Below are 25730 nucleotides of genomic sequence, written 5' to 3'. Positions count from 1 at the left end.
AGAAATACAGGGGCAACGTAACCAAAAGCTAGTGTAAAAAAAATTTTCTTTTTAAATAAGAAGACATTATGAATAACTTTAGAGCAAAAAGCTTGAATACTTGGCTAGTGAAATGGCTAATTTCACAGAAAATATATAAAATTATCAAATTTGATTTAAGAATAAATAGAATATTTGAATAAACCAACGACTGGAAAATCTGAATTGCTAATTAATGTCTGCCCTACAAAAAGATACCAGGCAACATAGTTTTAGAAGCATACTTGCTTCAAACTTTCATGAAAGAAATAATTGCTTTCTTATAGAAACCTTTTAAAACACAGATAAATAGGGCTTCCCTGGTGGCACAGTGGTTGAGAGTCCGCCTGCCGATGCAGGGGACACGGGTTCGTGCCCCGGTCTAGGAGGATCCCACATGCCGCGGAGCAGCTGGGCCCGTGAGCCATGGCCGCTGGGCCTGCGCGTCCGGAGCCTGTGCTCCACGGCCGGAGAGGCCACGGCAGTGAGAGGCCCGCGTACCGCAAAAAAAAAAAAAAAAAAAAAACCCAGATAAATAAAGCTCCAGAAGTTTATTTTATGAAGTTAGAATAACCTTAGGTATTAGTATTAAAACAGGGTAATTTACAAATTCTCTACTCAGGCTGGGATTCTAAGAATAGTAGAAGGATTGGAAAACCATGTGATGCACCAGTGACTATCCAATAAGCCCCAAGAAAAAGAGGAGGCATTCTGATTCTCATAAATTAAACTAAGGCAAATCCATGTATTTCCTTTCTTAATTATAAAGGGAGGCATTTTAAAACTTAGAGTTGTACCTACACCTCTACTGTATAAACAGCATACATTATACACTGTAGTAAACATGGTATTCAAAGAAAAACTATACTCAATTTAGGGAATGTCTTCCTTTGAGATAACAAGCAATTTTAGATTAGCACATGAAATGATGTGCGTATTGAAAACAAAGAATAATGAAGTATGTTAAAAGAAAATGTTAACTGAGTAATTCTGAAAAAAGTTTTGAATTAACAGTCCATATGGAACTCAGTATCAGAATAATTACATAAAGCAGAGTATGTTATTTATAACATTGTAAATTATTCTTAGTTTGGTTTGTGGCATAAAAAATTATTAAGTATTCATACATTCCAAAATAAAGTCTTAAACAACAAAAGAAAGTGACTGTGAAAATTAGGACAGCATTTATTTAGCATTTATTTATCTCTCAAGAAAAATGTGCTATGCAAATTGTTGCACTGCAGAGAATGAGATAAATTATATTTTCAGAATAACTAATGTTCATTATTTACAGGTACTTAATCTAACACAACAACTTAACAAAGCTAAAACCAAGGTCACGACTTAGTTAAAACTACTTGGAATGTAAATACTATTTATTCCTCACATACTATAATTAATTAGATGTATAGTAAGTAAGGTTAAAGCTAGGTACCATTGTATATTTAAAAGCTTACTTTACATTTTCATGCACGTGGCAAATTGATAGCTTCCTTGATTCTTAAAAACAAAATATGCTGATTTTTAGTTGCGTTACTGAAAAGAAATTTACAGCCATCATATGTATGTATGTGCATATGTGCACATGTACATATAAAGCTGGACAAATAATGTATTAAATTTTAAAGATTTTTAAAATGTTTACAGCAATTTCTAAATCTAAGTCATACTTATCTATGTTTTTCAACTGGATAAACATTATCCAGAACGTTTTTTACTCATCTCAAACACAGAAATTTATTCTTTATTCTGCTAATAAAATGTATTTATCTTATTTCTTTCCCATATCAAAACATTACAGATATTGCTCAACTTATAAAATCCATATGCTCTTCCAAATTAGTCATAACATTCATTATATCAAACATAATTTTCATGCCCATTCTCCTTTTAAATATATGTATGAAAATTCCAAGAGGAGGAGACTTAAGAAAGCAAGATAATGGGAGTGAGTTGATTGAACTTTGTTACCTTTCCTTTTTGTCTCCCCAAACCTAAGAGTACTTGACACACAGCTGAGAATGAATGAATAAACAAGTGAATGAACAGTGCCAAACAGAGAAGAATAAGACTAAATGTACGAAATTTGGTAAAAGGTCTTACTCCTCGAACAACCATTCCAACTATGAGCAAAATAGTTTGGAATCTGTTATTACCACAAATTGGAAACAAGCAAGTATTTTTAAGTCCTCACTGTGAGTTTAAGTTAACATATTAATAATACCTTTTCGGGACTTCCCAGGTGGCGCAGGTTAAGAAACCGCCTGCCAATGGAGGGGACACGGGTTCAAGCCCTGGTCCGCAAAGGTCCCACATGCCACAGAGCAACTAAGACTGTGTGCCACAACTGTTAAGCCTGCTCTCTAGAGGCCACGAGCTGCAACTACTGAGCCCGCATGCCACAACTACTGAAGCCCGTGCACCTAGAGCCCTGCTCTGCAACAAGAGAAGCCACCGCAATGAGAAGCCTGCACACTGCAACGAAGAGTAGTCCCCGCTCGCCGCAACTAGAGAAAGCTGCTGAACTAGATCTTCTACCTATAATTAACAGCGTTCCTGGTTACAAGTATATGAACTTATATTTATCTATTTTATCGTCATATTCAGCCCATTATTCTAACAATTTGAGCCACAAAGAAGGAGGTAAAAGCAACATTCAATCAAAATAAATAAAAAAATACAGCCAGTGCTTTCCCAATGTAGACCATAAAACTTAAGAGACCTGTTATAGCAGGTAACACTTCAACCATCTTGACCTTCCCTAAATTTTACATTCAGCTAAAAGTAGAACATGAACTTTCCTCATGAAAATTTCATCCCTTAAAAAGTAAAAGTAGGAATGAATAACATAAAATGGCAGACAATGTGGAAGTAATAAGAACCTTGGGAGAAAATGGCTAGATCACTTTAGAGTATGCAATATGGACATATTCAGATATGCACCTACAAATTAAATACAAAGATACATCTGATCCAAGTAACATTCTGACTAAAACCAGTGAGACTAAAAAGAAAAAAGTTCAAGAGAGATGGGAGGTTCAATCATGTCTTTGGAATCGCCTTTCTAAGCATAATACCAAAAAAAGATTCCTAAATGAAAAGATGAATAGACTTGCCTATTTGTACACTCAAAACATCACAAAAATTTTTTTAATCTCATTATAAATTCTCATATAAAGAATAATTGAACTTCATCAAATGAAAAATTGGCAATTCTCACTAGAAAGCAGTAAGTGGCCTATAAATATACGGGGAAAAAATCTTTAACCTCAGTAGTAATAACAAGTGTAATTAAAACAGTGAGATATAATTATCTCCCTAATAAACGGGGTTGGCAAGAACGTAAGTACGAGGATACTCTTATACACTATAGGCAGAAATGTACACGGGTAGATTCTTTCAGGAAAGAATTTCGCCAGTACTTTTGCATGCAAAATTTTCAGTACTAGTAATATATTCAAGGGAAAAATATGTATTAGCAAATATTTAGCATAAAAGTTTTTATTGCAATGTTATTTATAATAGGGAGAGGCTAGATTTAACTTAAATCTTCAATAGCAGAGTATTAATTTAATAAACTAGGATATGATGATAAATGTATACTATGCAGCCATTAAAATTTATTAATCAAATCACCGTGTTACATATCTGAAACTAATCACATTGTAAATCAACTATACTTCAACTAAAAAAAATACAATAGATAATATATTGCATGTTTTATTGTCATAAAAACATGCATAGAAGTGTTAAGTAACAAAAAAGCATTACATATACTATAGGACCCATTTTCTTCAGTATTCATACTTTTTCAAATATATACTCCAAAATATTTGCAGTGGCCATCGCTAGATAGTAGTGAGAATCTTACAGATGATTTCGTTCCTACATTTTATGTTCTAAATTTTCTACAATGATACTTTGTTTTAAATTAGAAAAATAAAGTTGTGTAAAGAACAGTTGGCATTAAAAAATGAAATGGCATAAAAGACTAGAATTTCCACCACAATCCTGAAAAAAATAAGAGAAAAAAATTGGATTTTAATAAAACACTATGGCTACGCAGGAACTATAAACTGAAAAATATTAGAGGGACATGAGAGACAATATGGTAGCAAAATCACAATAAAAACTATCATAATTACATATATGTTTTTAAAACCTATTATAGTAGTGTCTATATGGTTAAAGCTCTAAAAATATCTAGGCACGTAAAAACGAGAGAAATGACAGAGTTCTTTTACCAAGCTTGAAGCAAGGAAATAAAACCAGGACATATGTTCTTCCCTGAGGAAGATGGGAGAAGCAAGTCCATTCTCACTTTGCATGCATCTTCTCCTACAAAGAATATTAGCTTAAGACAGGAAAGAGCAGAACAAATACCAAAAATATTGAATGCTACCCATGGAGAAATATTGAGTTCTACCTTATGGAGAAAGTAGTAAGGAATTACCTAACTTCTTCAAATAAATAAGTTCAGGTGTTCAGACCTTGATGAATCATATCCCAAGGTTCAAGAACTGCTTACAGAGTTGAGGTCAGAGTCATTAATATCTCTGAGAAATAACAAAGGAAAACAGAAGTTCCAGATGAAGGCAAAATTCCCCAATTTAAAAAAGAAATGATAAAAATGATGGGTTGTGAAAATTATTATAACTTAAATATCAACACATGGAAATATAACAGAAGAACAGAATTCACAAGTAAAATCATGGCAAAATAGTCTTAATTCTTTTTCCTATGAGATTATTAGGTTAGTTGTTCTTAGATTGGATAAGCAACTGAAAGTTTGATATCTTTGAAATGAGATGATGAAAGCATTCTGGTCAATACTGTTAGATCTATGGAGAACTGAACAACTGTACACAGATTGTGTTGATATAATGGATTAATGTTAATGTAGAGGAAAACTGAAGGAGTTTTACACTTAGAAAAAAAGGCTAAGGAAGGGAAAAATTTAACTGCCATCACATGTCTAAAACACAGTCATATAAAAGAGTAGACATCTACAACTTCACTGCCCCTGTACAGACACAAGACTAAATGGCAGACGTAACAGGAGCAGTTATCAGGCAGCAAAACAAGTAAGTTACATGAGGACTACTCAAGCAAGGGATAAGATGCCTTTTGAAAAAAAGAAACTCTTCATTAGAGTAAGTAGCCCTTATTATATGGGCACCACTTGGATAGAATGCTAGACACACAAATAATACATTGGGTGGGGGAACTCAATGATTCTAAATATTCTCTAAGTATAATTTTACCCAATGGTAGCTCTCTATTCAGACTCTGGGCAGGGGAAGGGCTCTTCTGATTATTTGGTGGAAAGACGACAGAAAAAGCAGCACATATTTTGTCCTCACAGTTGAAGAGACATTATTTTAATGTCAACCTGGTTAATGTTGGTGTCCTTATATTCTAGCAGGGCTAAGACTACCAAAAAGAATGTACAATGCCTAATAGATATAAAACCTTTTCATGAAACATTAATGTTAATCATTCAGCATGGTAATATTAGATTTCCTACTCTGGGTACCAAAAACATCACGACAGCCTCCTTACCAAATTGTAGTATATACATTAAATCAGTGATTCTCAAAGTCTGGTCTAGAATCTCCAGGATCCTTTCAGGAGGTCCATGAAGCCAAAACTATTTTCATAATAACACTAAAATAGTCTTTGCCTCATTCATCTCATCCTCCCATGAGCATAAAGTGAGTGGAGATTTCCAGAGGCTACATAATGTGTAATATCAGAACAGACTGCATGCAGAAGCACATATGGGAATCTAGCTGTCTTATATTAAGATAGACATTTAATTGATTTGAAAAAATGTCATACAATGCCATTCTTCATACTATTTTTTATTTCAGAGAAGTTACTTTTCATAAAAATGCTACTTATATTAATGTAACAGATTTAGTGTTATTAGTATCAATGTAATAGATTTAGTTACTTATATTAATTAATAGATTTAGTATTATTTTAGTATTATTTTAATAAATACAATATTTAATAATATATTAAAATTTTTGTTTTAATTTTTAATACAATAAATATCAATAGAACATATTGATAAACAACATAAGGAAAACTCTATGAGATCCTCTGTAATTTTTAAGAGCGTAAAGGAGTTTTGAGAACAAAGTTTGGGAACTACTGTATTAAACCATGCTAATTACTCTATATCAAAATTTCAAAGGATGCTGGAATCACCTATAATGCAAATAAGTACTAAAAAAATAGTCTTCCCTCAGAAGACATTCTACCCAAGTTTAGGATCAGGCACATATCTGGAACAGGGCTAGGTTCAGGACTGAACTCACATGGGTCAATAACACCATCCGCATAGAGTCAAGAAATAATGCTAATAGCACATGTAAAATTAGAAATGCTGTAAAGATGGGCTTCCCTGGTGGCGCAGTGGTTGAGAGTCCACCTGCCAATGCTGGGGACAGGGGTTCGTGCCCCGGTCTGGGAAGATCCCACATGCCGCAGAGCGGCTGGACCCATGAGCCATGGTGGCTGAGCCTGCACGTCCGGAGCCTGTGCTCTGCAACGGGAGAGGCCACAACAGTGAGAGGCCCACGTACCGCAAAAAAAAAAAAGAAATGCTATAAAGAATGAACCCCAGCTGTACAACCACGAACTATGATAATATCAATAACTCAAAATTCACTTTTCCAAAGAACTTGTTACAGAACTCTATCAATACTTACATCAATATTAATAACTGCAAATAGCATTTAATATTGAAATAATACCAAGAGATATGTATATGCCATCTCCAATATTCCCAAGTATTTTCCTATTAACACCTTTTCTATTTTACCAAAGACTTAAAATCAGAACTCACTTCAAAAACTCAATTCAAAAGATTTTCTTTAGAATAGTGAGACTTAAAAAAGCAAAACAGAAAAAAAAAAAGCAGTAAAAATAATAATTCTCTGAATTAAGACCCAGCCTCCAAGCATCATTTTATTAATTACTTGAAACATCTATATATAACAAGACATAGATAAAAATTTATTTACTGATCTATCAGGTATACACTCTAATAAAACTCTGATATATGGAAACAGATAATTCCCTAAATTAATTCTCCTCTGGGGGTGGGGGAAACCTAGATTTTTTTCTACATTCCTGATACTCCATGTGATTTTCAAATTCTTAATTTCAATAATGACAACAATAACAAAAATAATCACAGCTACCATGTAACGAGTATTTATTAAATGCTACTTATCATCTCACACATGGTATCTCATTTAAGACTTATACCAATTCTATAATCTACACATTCTTTTTATCCTGAGAGAACCCAGCAAAAAAAGCCTCTAGGGGATTCAATTACCTGAACTCTCACTACCAAAATGTGGGAAAGGAAAGACTTCTGATTTCAGTCTCTGCCCTTTCTACAACAATATGCCACCTCTCTTAATACTTCATCAAATATGTTACTCATCCAGTATTAAAACTGGGCTGACATTATTTTAAATTTATATCAGATAATGAATATAATGCCAGTAACTGAGAGCAAAACTGAACTTTTCATGTGACGGTAAGAGTAATTCATCATTTTGAATAACATAAGCAAATGGTGGCATAGAAAGGAATTAAAATAATGTTTCCTTTGTGTGATATAAAAAACTTATAAAGACACAATTCTTTATTGAACAAGTAGTATAAAACAGTCCAATTACTTCTAGATCAGTCTGTTTTTCAAAGCTTACTCTTTCAATCATAGAAACTAGTCAAAAATATTTTTCTAAATCAGTAAGTCATTCAGTATATAGATAAAATTTCTAAAGTTTTGAAGTTTATTATATTTTCATCAAAGAACTCATAGAAATATATAATGCTGTACAAATGTAAACAGTTATTACTAGATTAACCATATAATTTATCATTCAAACCTATATACTTTTTGAAGAGACACTACTAATTATTACAATGTAACAACAGGTTTAACCAGAACTGTCCCAGTAACCAGGACTTGTGGACACCCAAACTACTGCCCTAGACTCTTCTACTATTCATTACACCCACAGTCCTCCTACAACTATGTAGTGGAAAGATACACATGTCTACTATGTAAAACCATTTGGCTACATATTTGACCACTGTAGCACAATATTAAAGAAATACTTTCTTTGCCAGCCACCCATATTTTAAAAGGCTATTTCATTAAGATAATTCACATTAAGATAAAACTGCAATTACTTCAACTATACCTCATCCTGAAGTTCATCACCACTTTTAACAGAAGCAAGCATATCGTATAAAGTACAGCAAAGATCTTCTATTCTTGTTGCTTCGGCCATTTCATTTAAAGTTGCATTTAAGTACTTCTCAACTTCACACCACAAAAAGGAGTCGTTTGCTTTTTCCACAGGCTTGAGGTCCGGAGCGGAATGCTCCTGAAAATGGTCAGTCAGAAACTTCTTGTAATCCAAACTTATAGTTTTCTGGGATTCACCATTTATTGGCAGCTCGTCAAAGTGGTCCAAATCATGCATGTCAAAGGAAAATGCTAAATTTTTACCAAATAAAACTCTATCACCATATTCATCTGTTGTCATCTGGACGAGAGCAGTAAGACTGTCTTTACAAAAACGAGAAGTAATTCGATTAGTAGCATTACAAGCTGCAGTGGCAGATGATGAGGGAAAGGGACCAAACATCTGTTTGATAGCCTTTGTCTCCTTGTGACCAACAGAGTCCTTCAAGTGAAATGTCTTGAAGAGAAATGCAGCCGCACTTTCAATTGCTTCTTTCCCATTATCCGTTCCAACTATTCAGACAAAAGAAACAGCATTAGCTCAAATGGATCATGGCTGAAGTTTCCATTTTCAAAGAAACTACTACAAATCTTCCTCTGAGTAAATCCAACAGTGAAAACACACTGACATTTTGCTATAGATGGATAAAGATAGCCAATTCAGGAACAGGTAAATCCCTTTAAGTCCATTCCCAAATTCCCAAAGAATTGTATTAGGTAAATAACCCATTATCAGTGTTATAGCAAAGTAATTACCTACAACAACCCCTGACCTCTTTCTAAAAACAATTTGAAGCATTAGCTAAATCTTATTTAAAACCAAATTTTAAAAACTGATTTGATGAGCTAGTTAAATAAGTAAGGTGCAAAAAAAGTCTGAATTATAGACTTTTGGAGCTGGAAGCAAGCCTCACAAATCCCTAACTTCCTTTCCACGTACTATACACTTGAGATGGCAAGAAATAAATTTACATAGTTTTCATTCAAAAATATTTAATACATAAATCAACTACACTTCAATAAAAAATAAAGTTTTAACAACATTTAATACCTTTTCTACAAGGGTAGAAAGGTCAAGGATGAACATAAAAAGAATCTTTTAAAATAAAGTCAGCCATATTACACATTTTCTTTTAAATTCTGCTCTTGAGAAGAGGCCAGAGGTAAATTCTTACTAAAGTAAGAGGAAGTAAAAAGGAGCAGCCCCTAATTTCTTTAAGGCATTAATATCTCATATCTGATTCCCTCAAATAAAAGAAGAACCTGTATATGTGTCATAGAATTCAAAGAATATTCTAAGAGCAGAAAAAAGGAAATTCAATCTTGAAAAGGTCCCAAAAGTCAATGGGACTTAACCTAAAGTAATATTGGTAAAGTTAGCAATAATATAATTAACACCATCATCTTCCTGAAACCATGGCTCCAATCACATTAATCACAAATCTTGAGCAGCTTACGATATAGTTCAGAAATTCAACCCAAACTCCTATACTTTGTTTTCAAGTCATGCCAGGAACTGACCCCATTCTTTTTTTCCAGCTTTACTGGCTATTATACATTTCCTGCTCCAGCCAACAAGAATTTCTTAACATCCAAAACTCAGGTCCTGTTCTATTCTATGCCTATTTCCTATGCCTTTATTTTAATCTTCCCCAAGGCCTCTGATTATTCAAATACTACCCATGTTTCAGAATCCAGCTCAATCGCCTCTTTCAAAGTCAGGATAATACTGTGTACCTTCCTGTATTCCCTCACTGTTACCTAGCCAAAAATAGGTGTCTCAGCAGAGATTTAAACTGTTGAATTGAAGTGAACCCAGGCCTCAATGACACCAAACTAGTGTTCCTACATTATACCACATTGCCTGAGTAACTTTTTATTGTTTTTTTTCATTTGATGTTTACAAATGTGTGTGGAAGACTAACAGTTTATGTAAGTGAAGATAAGCAATTTTACGATGTATGTCGTTATTTAATTCTTTAAGTATGGAGTCTACTTTTACAATTATAAAGAATTTATAAAACACCATCTGACATATAATTATTCTTTTAGTATTTAGGAGAATACATGACAAAAATCTTCTAGAAATTAACTAATGCTTTTGAATTAATTAATTGAATAGGATTTGTGTATATTTTACTTATTCAGTCTACATATGTGGTTTGGAGAACTTAGGTTTTGGATAACTTAGGGATTGTAATAACTCTACAGATAATTCAACAGGTTTGGGACTACCGAAGTCTGACCAAAACCGGAATTCACAATTACAAACTCATTCTTTATCTAACATTGTAAATGTTACTCTTTGGTAAAGATAGTATCATTTTTGCAACTTGGGATTTTCCTTAAACAACTTACTAAGAACTTTTACATTAAATTATCTCAATTCTTCCTAACAAAATTATCTCCATCTTTTAGATGCTAAAATAGAGACTCAGAATTAAATTTGGGAGAGATCAAATAGCTATTTAGTTATTAAACAAGATTCAAAGAAATCTTCTAACTCCTAAAAAAAGTTCTTTCTACTACACTACACTTCTAGAAAGTAGATTTATCTCTAATTCTCATTTATTAGACAAACAAATAAATAATCACCACTGTAGGAAATAAATAAATTTGAGAATAGTCAATTTATTACCAAAAGTGGAATTAACTTAAATACCTATCATTAGGTCACTGGTTAAATTATGTTACAGCCATACATTACATTCATTAAACATAATGCTGTGGATCCATATATCTTGCTGTAAAATAACCTCCACAATACATTAAGTGACAAAAAAATGTAAGTTATGAGTTCACTTCTGAAGAAAAAAATAACTGCAGATTCATAAAACATCTACAAAGATCAAAACCAATTTTCTCAAGGTTTCAAATTTTTAATTTAAGCCCTTCTGTAATCTACAAAATTTCAAAAATAACAAATACTTTAAACTTTTAAGCCTGTTCGGTAAGGGTGGTTCATTCAGGTGAATATCCTTGCCTAACTACTAATTCTTCTGCACAACCTACTCCATCCCATCTCTGCGTTGGGCTGCTAAGAACGGACACGTGTCCACACCACAAAGGGGTTTCTCAAAACTGAATCTCTGTAGCGCGCTACTTGAGAGTCTGGGAGTTCCAGTTTTTCAGAAGCATTACCAAACAGCATTTGTTGCCACTGCTAAGATTAAATGATTATTAGTCTGAAACTCTTCGGTCAATTACACCACTGACTGTGCTGATCTTTCTGAGAGGAATAGGGATTTTAGGAAATTCGTTTTGTCCTCAAAATAAAGTCTCAGTAAAGAATAAAATATTCATTAAATAATCAATTGACTAAAGTTTGAAACTTAAGATCTCCAAACCTTTAAGGAAGCTAGTCTAGTTACCTACCACTTGAACATCTAATTTTCTATACATAAAACACTGGTGCTATAGCCCAGAAAACTGGCTCTATGCACCTAGCACTTCAACTGCAATACATTTAAAGAGATATGCTTAAAAGTTCACTAGAATACTTTTTTTTTTTTTGCGGTACGTGGGCCTCTCACTGTTGTGGCCTCTCCCGTTGCGAAGCACAGGCTCCGGACGCGCAGGCTCAGCGGCCATGGCTCACGGGCCCAGCCGCTCCGTGGCATGTGGGATCTTCCTGGACCGGGGCACGAACCCGTGTCCCCTGCATCGGCAGGCGGACTCCCAACCACCGCGCCACCAGGGAAGCCCTAGAATACTTTTTATTAATAATAAATTATCATTGTCCTGCCTGCTTTACAGTTATATTGAGAATAAATGAGATGTATGTGAAATGTAAAAGTGTAAATATATAATTAGTAACTGATTACTGTAACATAAAACAAATTTGTAAAATTAGAGTTGAGTAGTGACAATCAAATCATCCTCAATACACAATTTACTTATGTATTTTTCTTTTGATTACATAATATTAAGAATTAAAAGGTTGTAAATTATAACTTTTTAGTTGCCTACCTTTATAGTTGAGGAATTCTTCAAAAAGGATGAGTAGGAAATTTTAATTGAAAAATGAATAAAAATATCCATCAACTGTTTACATCCTTAATTGCTAAATATTCAATTTAGAAGTTGTCAACAAATGAGTTCCTTGAACAATTAATTCTTCAATGTGTAGGAGAAAGTATTTTACAAATTTATTTTTCCATGTTATGGCCAAACTTTAAATGTCCATTTTATCCCTGACACTTGATCTGTAACTGTAAATACCAATATATTATAACCCTGCATCACATCATTAACTTAAACTCATTCCATTTGTTAAAAATACCAGCAAGGCAGGCAAGTGGCTATAGACATTTTATATTTGAATAGAGATTAGCTAACTGATAGTTATGACGATTTATTTTACAAGTATGTAAAATACTTGTACCAGCAACTTTCCTAGGACAGCATTACATATAAAAAAGTACAAAAATGATTCAACTTAGACATAACTATCCCATACTCTCATCATTTTTTCCCTCTTACATATTTGTGTCCACTGCCTGTTAATGTACTTTTTTTCTAACAAGTATGTTATCTAAAGTTGTCACATGAACCTTACAATCATTCTCCTCATTGTACAGAGAAACACAGATATAGAAAGGTTAAATAACTGAAGTTTATTCCCCCAAAAGGACTTCAAGTAGTGAGACATTCAGCCATGTCTCACTACTTGAAGTCCTTCATGATAAATCAAGTATCCTTAATATCTGTGGGCCAGTTTTTGGACTCTCTTCCATCTGGTTTATTCATCTATCCTTGGATCAATCCTTCACTGTCTAAATTACTGATCTTTATAATAAGTCAATATCCAGAGAGTAAGCTCTCCCTCTTTGTTTCTCAAGGTTGACTTGGCTGTTCTTCACCTTTGAATTTCCACATAACTTTCAGATTATCTTGTAAATTTCTACATTCAAACACATACCCACAAACACAAACCTGCTGAGATTTTGACTGGGATCACATTGAACCTGTAGATCAATTTGGGTAAAAATGATATCTTTATAGTAGTGAGTGTTTCAAGCCTTTGTATATCCCTCCATTTATTTAGGGCATCTTTAATTTCTCTCAATAATATTTTAGTTTTCCAAGAGAAAACCCTGCTCACCTTTTGTTAAATTTATATCTAGGTATCTGATGATTTTTAATACTTTTGAAAATGGCATTTTTGAAAAACTGCTGCTCGTAAGTAGAAGTAAAATTGATTTTTATACTGACCTTGCTAAATTCATTTTCTAACAATACAGTCATTTGACTAATGGCAGTTTTTTTCAATCTTTATACTCTTTCTTTCTTTTTCTTGCTTTGTTACATTAGCAAGTACAGTGAGAAACAGAAGTGATGAGAGCATTCTTCTCTAATTCACCATCTCAAAAGAGAATATTTTTCAACGCTGTAACATTAAATATAACATTTGATCTAGGGTTTTTTATAGATACCCTTTAGCAAATTAAGGAAGTTCCTTTTCCATTCCTAGTTAGCTAAGTATTTTTTTTAATCGCAATTGGATTTTAGATATTCATAAAATGCTTTTTCTTCATCTACTAAATAATCATATGGCTTTTAAACCTTTATTGCTTTACATGAAATCACACTATTTTTCCCATTTAACAATTTAATAATTAACATTTTGTGCACTCACATGCACTTGCGCCCTCTCTCTCACATGTATTTCTTTAACTGATCCATTTGACAGTATATTGCAGTCTTCATGACACTGAGATTTAGGATATCTTACATAGCCACACCACCTATCTCACCTAAGATCTTACCTAATATTACCTAATGATACCCAACACATATTCACATTTCTACAATGGCCCCAAATATATCTTTATACTTTTTTTCCGGTTCAGGATTAAATCAAGGATAGTATATTACATTTGATTATTATACACCTGTAACCTCCCTTAATCAACAATATCCTCCTTTTTAAATGACGTTGAATGACCTTGCCCAGTAAAGCCAAAAAGGCACATAGATTTCTTTGTCTGAAGGTTTTTAATTACAGATTCAATTTCTTTAATAGTCATATATTCAGATTTTCTATTTCCTCTTTTGTCCATTTTAGTCATTTTTGTCATCTTGGTCCTTTGAATCTGTCAAAAGCTTTGCTCATTGTCTCATCTTCTTCTTCTCCATCTGGCCTCCTCTTCCAGAATGGACAGTCACCTTTAGGAAAAAGTGGCCCAAACCAGGGTCATGCTTTTGGGGTTTATTCCTGCTTCTAGATCTTGGCCCCATAATTCTTCACTGCTTTGGTAGTATGCTGATGCAGTCAAACAAATTTTATGTTTTATAGTTTTTCTAGTTATTCTCAGCAGAGAGTTGTTCCAAATTACCTTGTCTGCCAATCTATGAGAAGTAGAAGTCAACTTTTTTGGAATCCACAATTTTCAAGATAGCTATTTTCACAAATACTTCTGCAAAACCTCCTGCCATATCCCATACACAACAGGCCTTTATTATTCTAAATGCCTACGCTTGCTTCCATAGACAGAATTGCCAGATTCTGCTAATACCTTCTTATACTTCCTTTTTCCAGTCATTACTTTATAAACTGCTTTCCACTCTCAGTTTTGATTCCTCACTTTTTTATAGTAAAATCTTATTTCCTTGACAACTCAAAAAACATAATGAATTCCCAAATTCCCTAAATCACACTTTGTAAGTTACTCCTGTCCTACCTTTTGGTTCATGCTTTTCTCAAAGATAAAGTTATTAAAAGTAAAATGTATAAAAACACCAAAATCCAAATAAAGCAGGGGTTATAAATTAAAGAAGGCAAAACAAATGTGTCTGTGTATGGCAAAATAACTTGAACACTGAAAAAAAAAAAACAACAACTAGTTCAGTTCTGGCTGAGTCCTGATCTGTACTGAGGATTCAGAGTAAAATTATTACATCATTCTGCTTGGCCTTAGGAGAGAGATTCACTTACAAAGCTGATTAGGGAACTGCTGGGTCTTTCTACTGATCTTTCCACCATTCTTGACCCCCATCCTACTTTCTACGTACTCTGTGTAAATCTTAGCCTCCTGAAATGATCATTTAAAACTCTAAATAACAGAAATACATGCCTAATACATAATGCATTTTACTGACTGTCATTCTCAATCTTGACCTCTTATTTTCAAAAATGTTTTTACTTAGAGCACATAAAATATATTGACAAAGTTTCATTATGAGCAGAATATAGGTTAATATGACTATGCTTATCCTTCAAAATCCATGGAGGAGATAGCTATATCTACAATGAGTAATTAAATAAACGAAGATTAAGTGCCAAGAATACTATTTTTAAATAATTTATAGTATTTTCTCCCTCAAGCTAAGTTTTATTATTAAAATACTCTTTGTGGGGAGAATGAAATTGTAAAAAGGTATAAGAATATATCAAATATAAACCTGAGAGAAAAATAAGTACTTTAAAATTACAAAAATTTTTAAAAAGCTACCACTTGTAAGACATTGTCAGCATCAGAGGTAGTAGAGACCATGGTTGACTTTTAGTTGGATTCTCAATACTTCATTTACTTATTGAACATCTGTGTATCCCTTGCACCACATTAGGCACTGGAGTACAAAGGCACTGTGATTCCTAGAATCCCTGTATCATCAAGGCATTCACAGTCCATGAGGGAGAGGACAGAGGTAAATATCAAATAATGAGAAAAAATATAGAATAGATGCCATTCTAATGGAACACTGTCTATTAACACTGGAAAGGAATAACAAAGGACATGGATGAAGCCTAAGCCATTTCTTCAGAGATGAGAAGCATTTTACCAGATAATCACAATGGGGAAAGTTATGCTAACATATAATGACAGAGAGACTGCTTAGGAAAGTAAGATAGTAAACATTATATATGTTAGGAACAAAGGCCGCATGTGACAGAATGGCAAGGAGATGAAAAGGTAAATTATTTCAATTCATAAAGGAACTTTTCCTTTCCCATTCTAAGGAATTTGGTCTAAAGAGCAAGCTGGGAATAAAAATGAGCTTTGCTTCTTATAACAATCAGTCTTAAAAAAAAAAAGAGATAAGTCTAGTGACTGTGAAGAAGTTGAATAAGAAAGGAAGGGTGAGGCGATAGGTTACTGCAGTAGTTCAGACATGCTATAGTAAAAGCCTAAACTAGGGCAAATATGCAAAGGGAGTCAATCTGAGAATAGCTGAAAAGTAGACTTGGACAGAACATGATCTCTAACTACAAGGAAAGGAAAGAATTTAGAATTTCCATCATGTTTCCATTTCAGAATTTTGGTCTAGGCCTGCCTGTGCCACAAATCAACCACGGGGTTCACTTAACCTTCAAGGACCCTGTTTCTTCACATACAACATGAAGGGATTGGACAAAATGTTCCCTGATGTCCCCTCCAGCTTAAAATACCTATTACTCTGACTGGTCAATACACATGTACCTCATACTACTATGCTCAACTGTAATATAAGTCATTGTTCTTTTTACTTTATTCTCTTGCTCCACGTTTTTAACACAATTACACCAAAATTACCTGTGCTAAAAGAATGATATAAGAGGAAACACAAAGACATTTTTTCCATAAGACTAATCTTTTCAATGCTGCTAGTTTTAATTACACTTCCAGTATCAGCAGTAGTTTCATTCAGACAGAGTGGATGACTACTAGTCAACTACTAGTTTCACTAATAGTTTTTCAACTTAAACACACCATTAAAAAGTAGATATAATAGAGCATTTCCCTAAATACAACCCTAAGATTTTATCTGTCATGAAAATATTCTTTTGAGACATTACATCTCAAAATAATCAATTCCTTAAACACGTCAGTCAATAGATTAGTTCCTGAGTATGACTCAGATGCTTTGCTAACAGGCAAAACTCCTAGAATTATGTTTAATGATCGGCTATTTAAAACAATAAGTTTTGACTTTTCAGAGATATTTGGGGGAAGTAGTCTAAAGAATAACTTATTTTTTAATAACCTTAATTTCCACATCATTTAATAAAGAAATATTTAGTCATGGTACTGAATAAGCTCAATATTTTATACTATTTTTGCTAAATATTCTGAGGTATTTTCATAATAAAATTAAAGGAAGGATATTACAGTTTTTGAAAACTGCTTAAGTCAGACCAGCCCCCGACAAATAATTCTAACATCTTAGAAATGAAGACAGTGAAGCCCAGAAGGGTTACGATCCTACTCAAGGTAATCTAGGTAGATTGGAGACTTTGCATTTTTGCTACTATTTTCTAATGAACCTAACTGCCTCAGTATTCTTAAAACATAAAGTCTATGTCAAATGCTGTCACAAATCACATCAGTGCGCTCTATTTTCCCTAGGCTTAGTAAGTAATCTCAATTCTCACCAAAGCCCTTGAACTTCAAAAGATCATCTAACTGCAAAAACATACATGACATTCATTTTGTACTTTCACAACTTAAATTATGGGGGCATTAAACTCAATATTGTACTATACTACAAACCAATGATAATTAAATAATACATCAAAGTCAAAATATTTGAACAATAAATTCTAAGATTTGATGATTATAAATAAAAAGTCTTCAAGTATACAAGATATAATAGAAACACCTTACAAAGCTAGTGAAGGGAAGAAAACTGCCAACCAGCATATGGTGAAGTTAGGATCTAAATTTTCGTTCTACTAAGAAATCACCTGAGAAAACTTTTTCATTTATTTATCAAGTGAAATTTTATTAAGACCCTAAAATATACCAAGCACTATTCTAAGCACTGGGGATGGAGTGTGTTGAACAAGAAAAATAAGATCCTATTCTCATGAAACTTACATCCTAGTAGCAAAACACAGGCAATAAACAAACAAGCAAAATATCAGATAATAAATGTTATGGAGAAAATGTTACCGAGGGTTACAAGATAAAGAATGACTAGGTAACCGCTTAAGATTACATGATCAGCGAAGGCCTCATTAAGGAAATAATTTTCAGGTGAGCTCAAAATAACAAGAAAGGATCTACACACTCTAAGATTAGGACAGAAGAACATTCTCAGCACAGGAAAGAGCATGTACAATGATCCCCAAATAGGCACCAACCTGGTGAGTTTGCAGAAGTAAGAAAAGGCCATGTGTCTGAAGCACAGTTAGTGAAAGCAAGGATGACTCAAGGTCAGAAAGAAAGGTGAAGGCCAGATCATACAGAGCCAAAGTTATCAGTCTGAACTTTTTATAGGTAGAAACCTGAATTTGAAGTTAGAACTACAGTAGTGTTAACTATGCTTTTTAATTATCAGAGTCTGGAACGGGACAATGAATTTCCATGAACAAACTCAGATGTTTTACCAAAGAGTCACAAGATTTGTTTTACTCTGTCTTCAATTTTGGGAAACTAACTTTGATTGTAACAGATTGTGACAGAGTGTTACAATCTCTAACTACAATTTCCTTCAAATGTAATCAAATGATGTAAATATTAGTGTGCAACAGGAATTGAAGAAAAGTTCAGCTTCAGTACTGGTCCTCACTGTGTGTTAGGTGGGCATCTTAAGGTTCCTTCCAACTACAGAAAATTTTTAATTTACCCTAATCCTTATTTCAATAAAGACAGTGGTTTAAAACTCTAAATTCCTATAAATCCCTCAAGTTGACTGTATTATAATTACTTACTTTTGCCTCCCTGAATCCTAAGCTCCTTGATAGATAAGGCTGTCTCATAATTATGAATACTTCCCTGGAAATTTTAACCTTTCACTCTATAGTATATAGTTTAAAAGGCATCTATTTTTGAACTTTAGTGGATTAAAAAAAATAACAAAACTATACCTATTTGTTTTGCAGCCTGCAATATATCTTTTAAGTCTTCATTTACACTTTGCATTTCACTCTTCTCCAGCTTTTCATTCAAAAATTTTACAATCTTCATCCATGTCAGGTCCAAACCTACAGTTTGTTCATGAAGTTTAGACCGCTTCAACTGAAACAGACAGAATAATACAGAAACATACTGATTAAAGATTTTCTCAATTCTATCATTTATTACATATATTTTGCATTACATTATACAACTTGGCACTACCCACAAGAATTCAAAATTGTATCTACTCACATCCAAATTTACATCTCCCAGAAGGAGCTTTATTTAACTGTGATTTAAAAGAATCTCATTTGTTTAAAGATATGTTTTAAAAAAGGTTCTTTTTTTACAGTTTAATCACAATGAATACTCATTAAGAAATAATTTTCATATGGCAAAGTAAAAAGCAAAATGTCCAACATCCAGATAACAATCGGTAACACCCCACATACCTCTTTTCCATTTTCCTGCTCGCTTTTTTTTTTAATTTATTTTTTTAATTTATTTGTTTGTTTGTTTTTGGCTGTGTTGGGTCTTCGTTTCTGTGCGAGGGCTTTCTCTAGTTACGACAAGTGGGGGCCATTCTTCATCGCGGTGCATGGGCCTCTCACTATCGTAGCCTCTCTTGTTGCAGAGCACAGGCTCCAGATGCGCAGGCTCAGCAGTTGTGGCTCACGGGCCCAGTTGCTCCGTGGCATGTGGGATCTTCCCAGACCAGGCCTTGAACCCGTGTCCCCTGCATTGGCAGGCAGATTCTCAACCACTGTGCCACCAGGGAAGGCCCCTCCTGCTCGTTTTTAACATAGCTTAAACCATACTGTATATAAGAACTTTATGTGATGCTTTTTGATGAAAGGCATTTAAAGAAAATAAGACTCCTATGACAGGTTCAATATATTCAAATCAGTATTGCTTTCCTAAGTCTGATCCTAGAACAAGTTAGGCTTCCAGGGGATTCTTATCTATACACACACTTTCCTTGAGACTATAAATCTTTTCATTCTCAAGAACTGACACAGAAAGCAATAAAAATTTTACTTCATATCATTGGACTTGATCCATGGATTAAACTTCATGATGTCTTGTGACCAAATGAAAAGTAGCAGGTCTGACAGAAAACTGTAATTTTCCTTTTGGTTCTATTGACAATATTCCTATTACTTTCATAATTCACTATTACTTCCCTGCCTCAGTTTTCTAAACTGAAATGGAGCTAATTAATCTGGGTTTACGGGGAGGAAAACAGGCAAATGTAGAGATGAAATAAGACTGGCCCAAAGTTGAATTGTTATAATGGGTCATAGGTACACAAAGCTTCACGTTACTTTTCTCTCTCTTTTGTATACGTTGGATATTTCCCAAGATAAAAAATTACATTAAAATGAGGCTCATTATATCTGCCACTTTCTTCCCCCAGAGGGGGAAAATGTGTTTAAAAGCCTACAAAAACAAATTGAATGACATGGGATGAGCATGTCGTCCTTATAACTTTCAAATTTTAAAATCTTCTGTTGCGTCTCTTATATAAAATAACTTGTAGGGCTTCCCTGGTGGCGCAGGGGTTGAGAGTCTGCCTGCTGATGCAGGGGACGCGGGTTTGTGCCCCAGTCCGGGAGGATCCCACATGCCGTGTAGCGGCTGGGCCCGTGAGCCATGGCCACTGAGCCTGCGCGTCCGGAGCGTGTGCTCCGTAACGGCAGAGGCCACAACAGTGAGAGGCCCACGTACCGCAAAAAAATAAATAAATAAATAAATAAAAAATAACTTGTAAAGGGCCTTGGTTAGGCAATGAGAGGAAATAATTCAAGTTTAAGATAGCAATATTAATTAACTGTATAGAATATATCCTTATTTTAATTGCTGTGAAAATGCAAAATAGCTCCCATCATAAAGAAGGTTAACTGTTTTGTGTGTAGCAAAATTCTGTATCATCATTAGAGGAAAAATCTACCTAAAGACTGTTACAAATCTTTTTTTCCTAGTATCAATCTTTCAGTGAAGCTATTAATTGTAAAACTGCATAAGGGCTTTAAGCAATAAAATTCCAACCTACTAGGAAACAATGTTAATATTCTACAAGAGTCAAATAAGGAGTCAGAAAAGGGACTGCTGTTTTTTAAAAAACAGCATAGGTCCAGTTCCTTCATATACTATATTAAATGGCTCATTCCTTCATATGCACAGTTCATGGACCTTTAGGCCTATTACATCCACAACCAATTATAAGGACAAGACAGAAGTGAATTATGAGACCAGGTACAGAGTTTAAAAGATTAATATTCACATTTGATAAGAATTTGACCAGAGATCTGAAAACTTACTCAGATGATCTAGAGGTAAATTACTGGATTAAATTACAAAATCAATTGAGGCAGGTATCTTAGGAACAGAAAAGTTAACAAAGGATTCAATATCATAGTTCTATTTGTTCTCTTTCACAATAAACTTGTAAGTGCTTAAGATAAGTATTCCCACAGCAAACATCAATATGCACATTCCCCTTCTTGGTATAATACCAAAAAAGGTAAAACTTTCCATTTTTAAAAATGCACACAAGGACTTCACTCGTGGTCCAGTGATTAAGAATCAGCCTTCTAATGCAGGGGACACGAGTTAGATACCTGGTCGGGGAACTAAGATCCCGCAAGCTGCGGGGCAACTAAGCCTGTGCAACACAACTAGAGAGCCCAGGCACCAAACTACTGAGCCTGCGTGCCACAACGAGAGAAGCCTGTGCACCACAACAAAGACCCAATGCAGCCAAAAACAAACAAAAAAAAGCACACAGAATTGAGAAAAAGAATGCCAAATATTTACCCGTATCTTATGTTCATAATGGTTTTCACCTAAAACGTTTACCTGTAAGTCAGTCACTTCTTCATTATAATTATCTTGCTTGGTGACATTTGAAAAGGAGCGCAAGGCTCCTGTGAGACGAGGTAAAGCCATCTATTATTCAATCAGCGATCCATACAACGAGAAGCCTGAAACTGAAACAAAACAAGATGATATTTATCTGTAGAGAGGAGGTGGGAGAGGTAATCAAATTCAACAAATTAGCCTGTATAAGAAAAAAAGAAACTAATTAGTTAAAAAGCAATTGCTACCAATGTTGAAAAATTCTCCTGACACATTTTCTACCCAAGTAGTTTATTTAATAATTCATTGGCTTATAGGTGAAAAAGAAACAGACAAAAAAAAAACCCACTTGTTTGTGGGTACTACCATAACATTCCTTCAAATGAATTCTACCAATTCCTAAGTACAGGTGTCAAATACTTTATTACTACAGCCAATAATATTGAGAGAGATAAAAGCACCTGCCCATCTTTTCTCCAATTTCATTTTACACTCACTGATTTCATTTCACATTATCCCTTACTTTCAGTCTCACTGGCTTTTGCTCTTCTTAAAGTATCAAGCATGTTTCCACCTACTTGCATTTGCATTACTTGGAATGTTCTTCTGATCCTCATACAGCTGACTCCTTGACACAAAAGTCTTGGCTTAAAAGATGCCTCCTGAGATGGGGCCTTTTTTGACCACTCAATCTTAGACAGGGCAGCTACCCAGTTACTGTCTATCATAGTACAACATTTCAATTATTTTTATAGGCACTAATTAATATTTGACATTCTCTTATTTATTTACTTATTTATATATTGTCTTACCCCACAAAGAGTAAGCTTCATGACAAAAAAGACCTTCATTTCACTGATCTCCCCTAGCAAACAAAACAGTACTAAAATATTTTTGGCACTCATTAACTATTTGGTTAATAATAAAAGGAAGAAAACTGGAGAAAAGGAGACCATGGTAACAGGGAGACTGAAGAATGAGAAAAGAATTAGAGCAGCTGAGGAAGGGGAGAATTCCCAGGGAAAGAAAGAAGTCAGGTAATCTGACCTAATCTTGTTTATATGCTAACAACTAAACAACTAATCTTTTGGCAAACAGACTAATTATATTTGCTATGAGGGGAGTCCTCATCTATGGAATACTCTTAGAGGGTTATCCTGGTTTAAGATAGCTTATTACAACAAAACTACAATGTTTATAAGGCATGACTGCCTGGAGAATGTCACATAAACTATGTAAGTCCCTAGGACAGTTCTCAAATAGGGATGATTTTGCCCCCGTTGGGACATTTGGCAATATCTGGTAACACTTTGGGACATCACATCTGGGGGGTTGGGAGGGTACTACTGTTTTCTGGTGGGTAGAGGCCAGTGATGCTGCTAAACATACTATAAGGCACAGGACAGCCTCCTCACAACAAAGAATTATCTAGCCCCAAATGTCAATAGTGCAGAGCTTATAAAAACCTACTCTAGTCTAAAACAGAGATGTTTTATAACCCAAACACTTCTCACAGTGTGAAAAGACCAACAAAACTCAATTAAGAGACCTCACTAATTGTTTGGGCCAAAGAGCATGTGTCTATTGTGAGACTGAAAGAAAGAACAACTAGGGGGACATATAGGATGTCTCAGACCACTCCTTGTTTCTGCTCTTCTTGATTGCATATACCCTTTGAAGTTATTACAAAGCTTAATACTTGGAAAAATCTCTGGCTCCTATATTAGTGTAATTAGATATAAAATAACTGTATGAAATGTTTAACAAAATAAGAGAGAATTTAAAAATAATGAATAATAATAAAATGACTAGGCAAATTTGAAAATATAACTTTTAAAAATAAATACTTGTTAAATTAAAAACTATCAATATATAAGTTAAACAATAGATTAAATACAGTGAAAAGTGGTGACCTGAAAGAGAGATCTGAAGAAATAACCCAGTATGCTGTTACAACTAGACAAAGTATACATTAAGTAGATCAAAGAGAAACAAGTCCAAATATATCGATACTCACAATAAATGTAAATGAATTAATCTTAACACCCAAAAGATTGACAGACTGAATTACTAAACAGCAATCAAGTAAACACTAGAGCTATACCTAAAATAGGACAGAGAAAGGTTGACAGTTAAGAGATAGAATAAGATTCTCCTATAAATAATAACCAAAAGTAGCTGTAAATAATAACCAAATAAATAATAATAATATTTGGTTAAATAATAACCAAAAGTAGCTGGTGGCTATATCAATAGTATCAGATCAGACAAAATAGACTCTAAAAACGAAAGGTATTATTAGGGATGGGGGGAAAAAAACAAAAAAAACCCACTTCTCTACATAATAAGAAAAGATACAGCTCACTAAGAAGGTATAAAACTTTTGAATTTGCATGCCCTGATGGAATAGCCTCAAAATAGTTAAAACAAATAGACCTCCAAAAGAAAGTAACAAGTCCAACATCAAAGTGAAAGTTCAATAATTGATTAACTATCGATAGGTCAAATCAACAAAAATTCAACAAAAAATAGGGAACTTGAGCCGTGAAATTAGTAAATTTAACCTAACATATATGAAAATATATATTCTTTTCAACACTTGTAACAATTTTAAATGGTCTATGTATACGAGGCCATAAAGTAAATCTCAACAAATTTCAAAAAATAAGTATCATATAGATCAGGGGTCAACAAACTTTGCAGAAAGAGAGTAAATACTTAGGTTTGGCAGGCCACACGCAGTCTCTGCTGTATAATCTTTGCTTTTTTTTTTTCTTTAAAAAAACAAAACAAACAAAAAAACACCATTCTTGGGCTCAGGGTGACCAAATTAGTCTGCTGACCCCTGATATAGCTCATATTTTCTGAGCAAAATACAATTAGATTAGAAATCAGAAACATAAAAGATTAAAAAACATAGATGATTGCATTACAAATCTGTAAGGAAATGGTATGAGAATGGCTGGGGCAAAAAATGGATGGATTATCCACACCACACTGAAGAACTTTAATCAGAAAAGTAAAATGATCCAATTTGCAAATAAACTCCCTAGCTAGCTGACTTCAAATTTCAAGTATCCATTGGGAATGAATTTAGGAGAGCATTTCTGGAAACGAGATGATTCCGAGAACCACACCTGGATTTTTCTAACACTAGATAACGTACTTTCTGGAGCATCTGGAAGAAGAAATGAAAGTAGGAGTCAGTGGACAGCAAAGAGACTCTCAAACTTTAGTGTGCATCAAAGTCACCGGAGGGCTTCTCAAATTGCTAAGCCCCACCACCCTATTCTTCACCTCCAAGTTTCTGATTCAGCAGATCAGATGGCACTGTGATGGGACACAAAAATTTTATATTTCCAACACATTCTCCAGTGATGCAGCAGGTCAAGGACCATACTTTGAGAACCAGTTTTAGAGATAGTATCTTTTATTCTGAAGTCACCATTCAATTTTGTCTCAAATCAATAGTAACCAAGGAGTTTCCGTCTATACTAAGAATTGGGTGGCTTGAGTTAGGTTGCATAATCTGCTTCCCAGCAGTCTTTCTCAACAAGGTCTTACTGAAAGTGAACTGAATGACTTTTTTCTCAATTCTCCTACAGATGGAACATAGTTAATATCATCCATTGAGAAGTAAAGCATACAATGTATGCCTTAAGGCACTGGAGTTTAAATTTTCTACCTAGATTGAGAGAATTCTATTCAAAGACAAGAACGCTATTCATGATGACTGACATTAAGTCAGA

At 34.0% G+C, this 25730-nt stretch overlaps 1 protein-coding gene across 5 annotated transcripts in view; it reads right to left on the bottom strand.

Annotated features, from left to right (window-relative positions):
• ASCC3 (activating signal cointegrator 1 complex subunit 3) overlaps positions 1-25730 on the bottom strand; it is a 332274-nt gene that overhangs the window by 282847 nt on the left and 23697 nt on the right. For all 5 annotated transcript variants that reach the window (XM_067702481.1, XM_067702479.1, XM_067702483.1 and 2 more), the window contains exons 2-4: positions 21982-22112; positions 19092-19242; positions 8253-8812 (exon numbers count right to left, since the gene is read on the bottom strand). In XM_067702481.1, coding sequence (XP_067558582.1) covers positions 8253-8812; positions 19092-19242; positions 21982-22071 — 801 coding nt within the window. In that variant the 5' untranslated portion in view covers positions 22072-22112. The remainder of the gene's footprint in view (positions 1-8252; positions 8813-19091; positions 19243-21981; positions 22113-25730) is intronic.

Source organism: Pseudorca crassidens, chromosome 13 (genome assembly GCF_039906515.1).
Source record: "Pseudorca crassidens isolate mPseCra1 chromosome 13, mPseCra1.hap1, whole genome shotgun sequence".
Lineage (NCBI taxonomy): Eukaryota > Metazoa > Chordata > Mammalia > Artiodactyla > Delphinidae > Pseudorca > Pseudorca crassidens.
The sequence above is the reverse complement of the archived record's forward strand: the minus strand, read 5'-3'. Positions and strand labels throughout refer to the sequence as shown.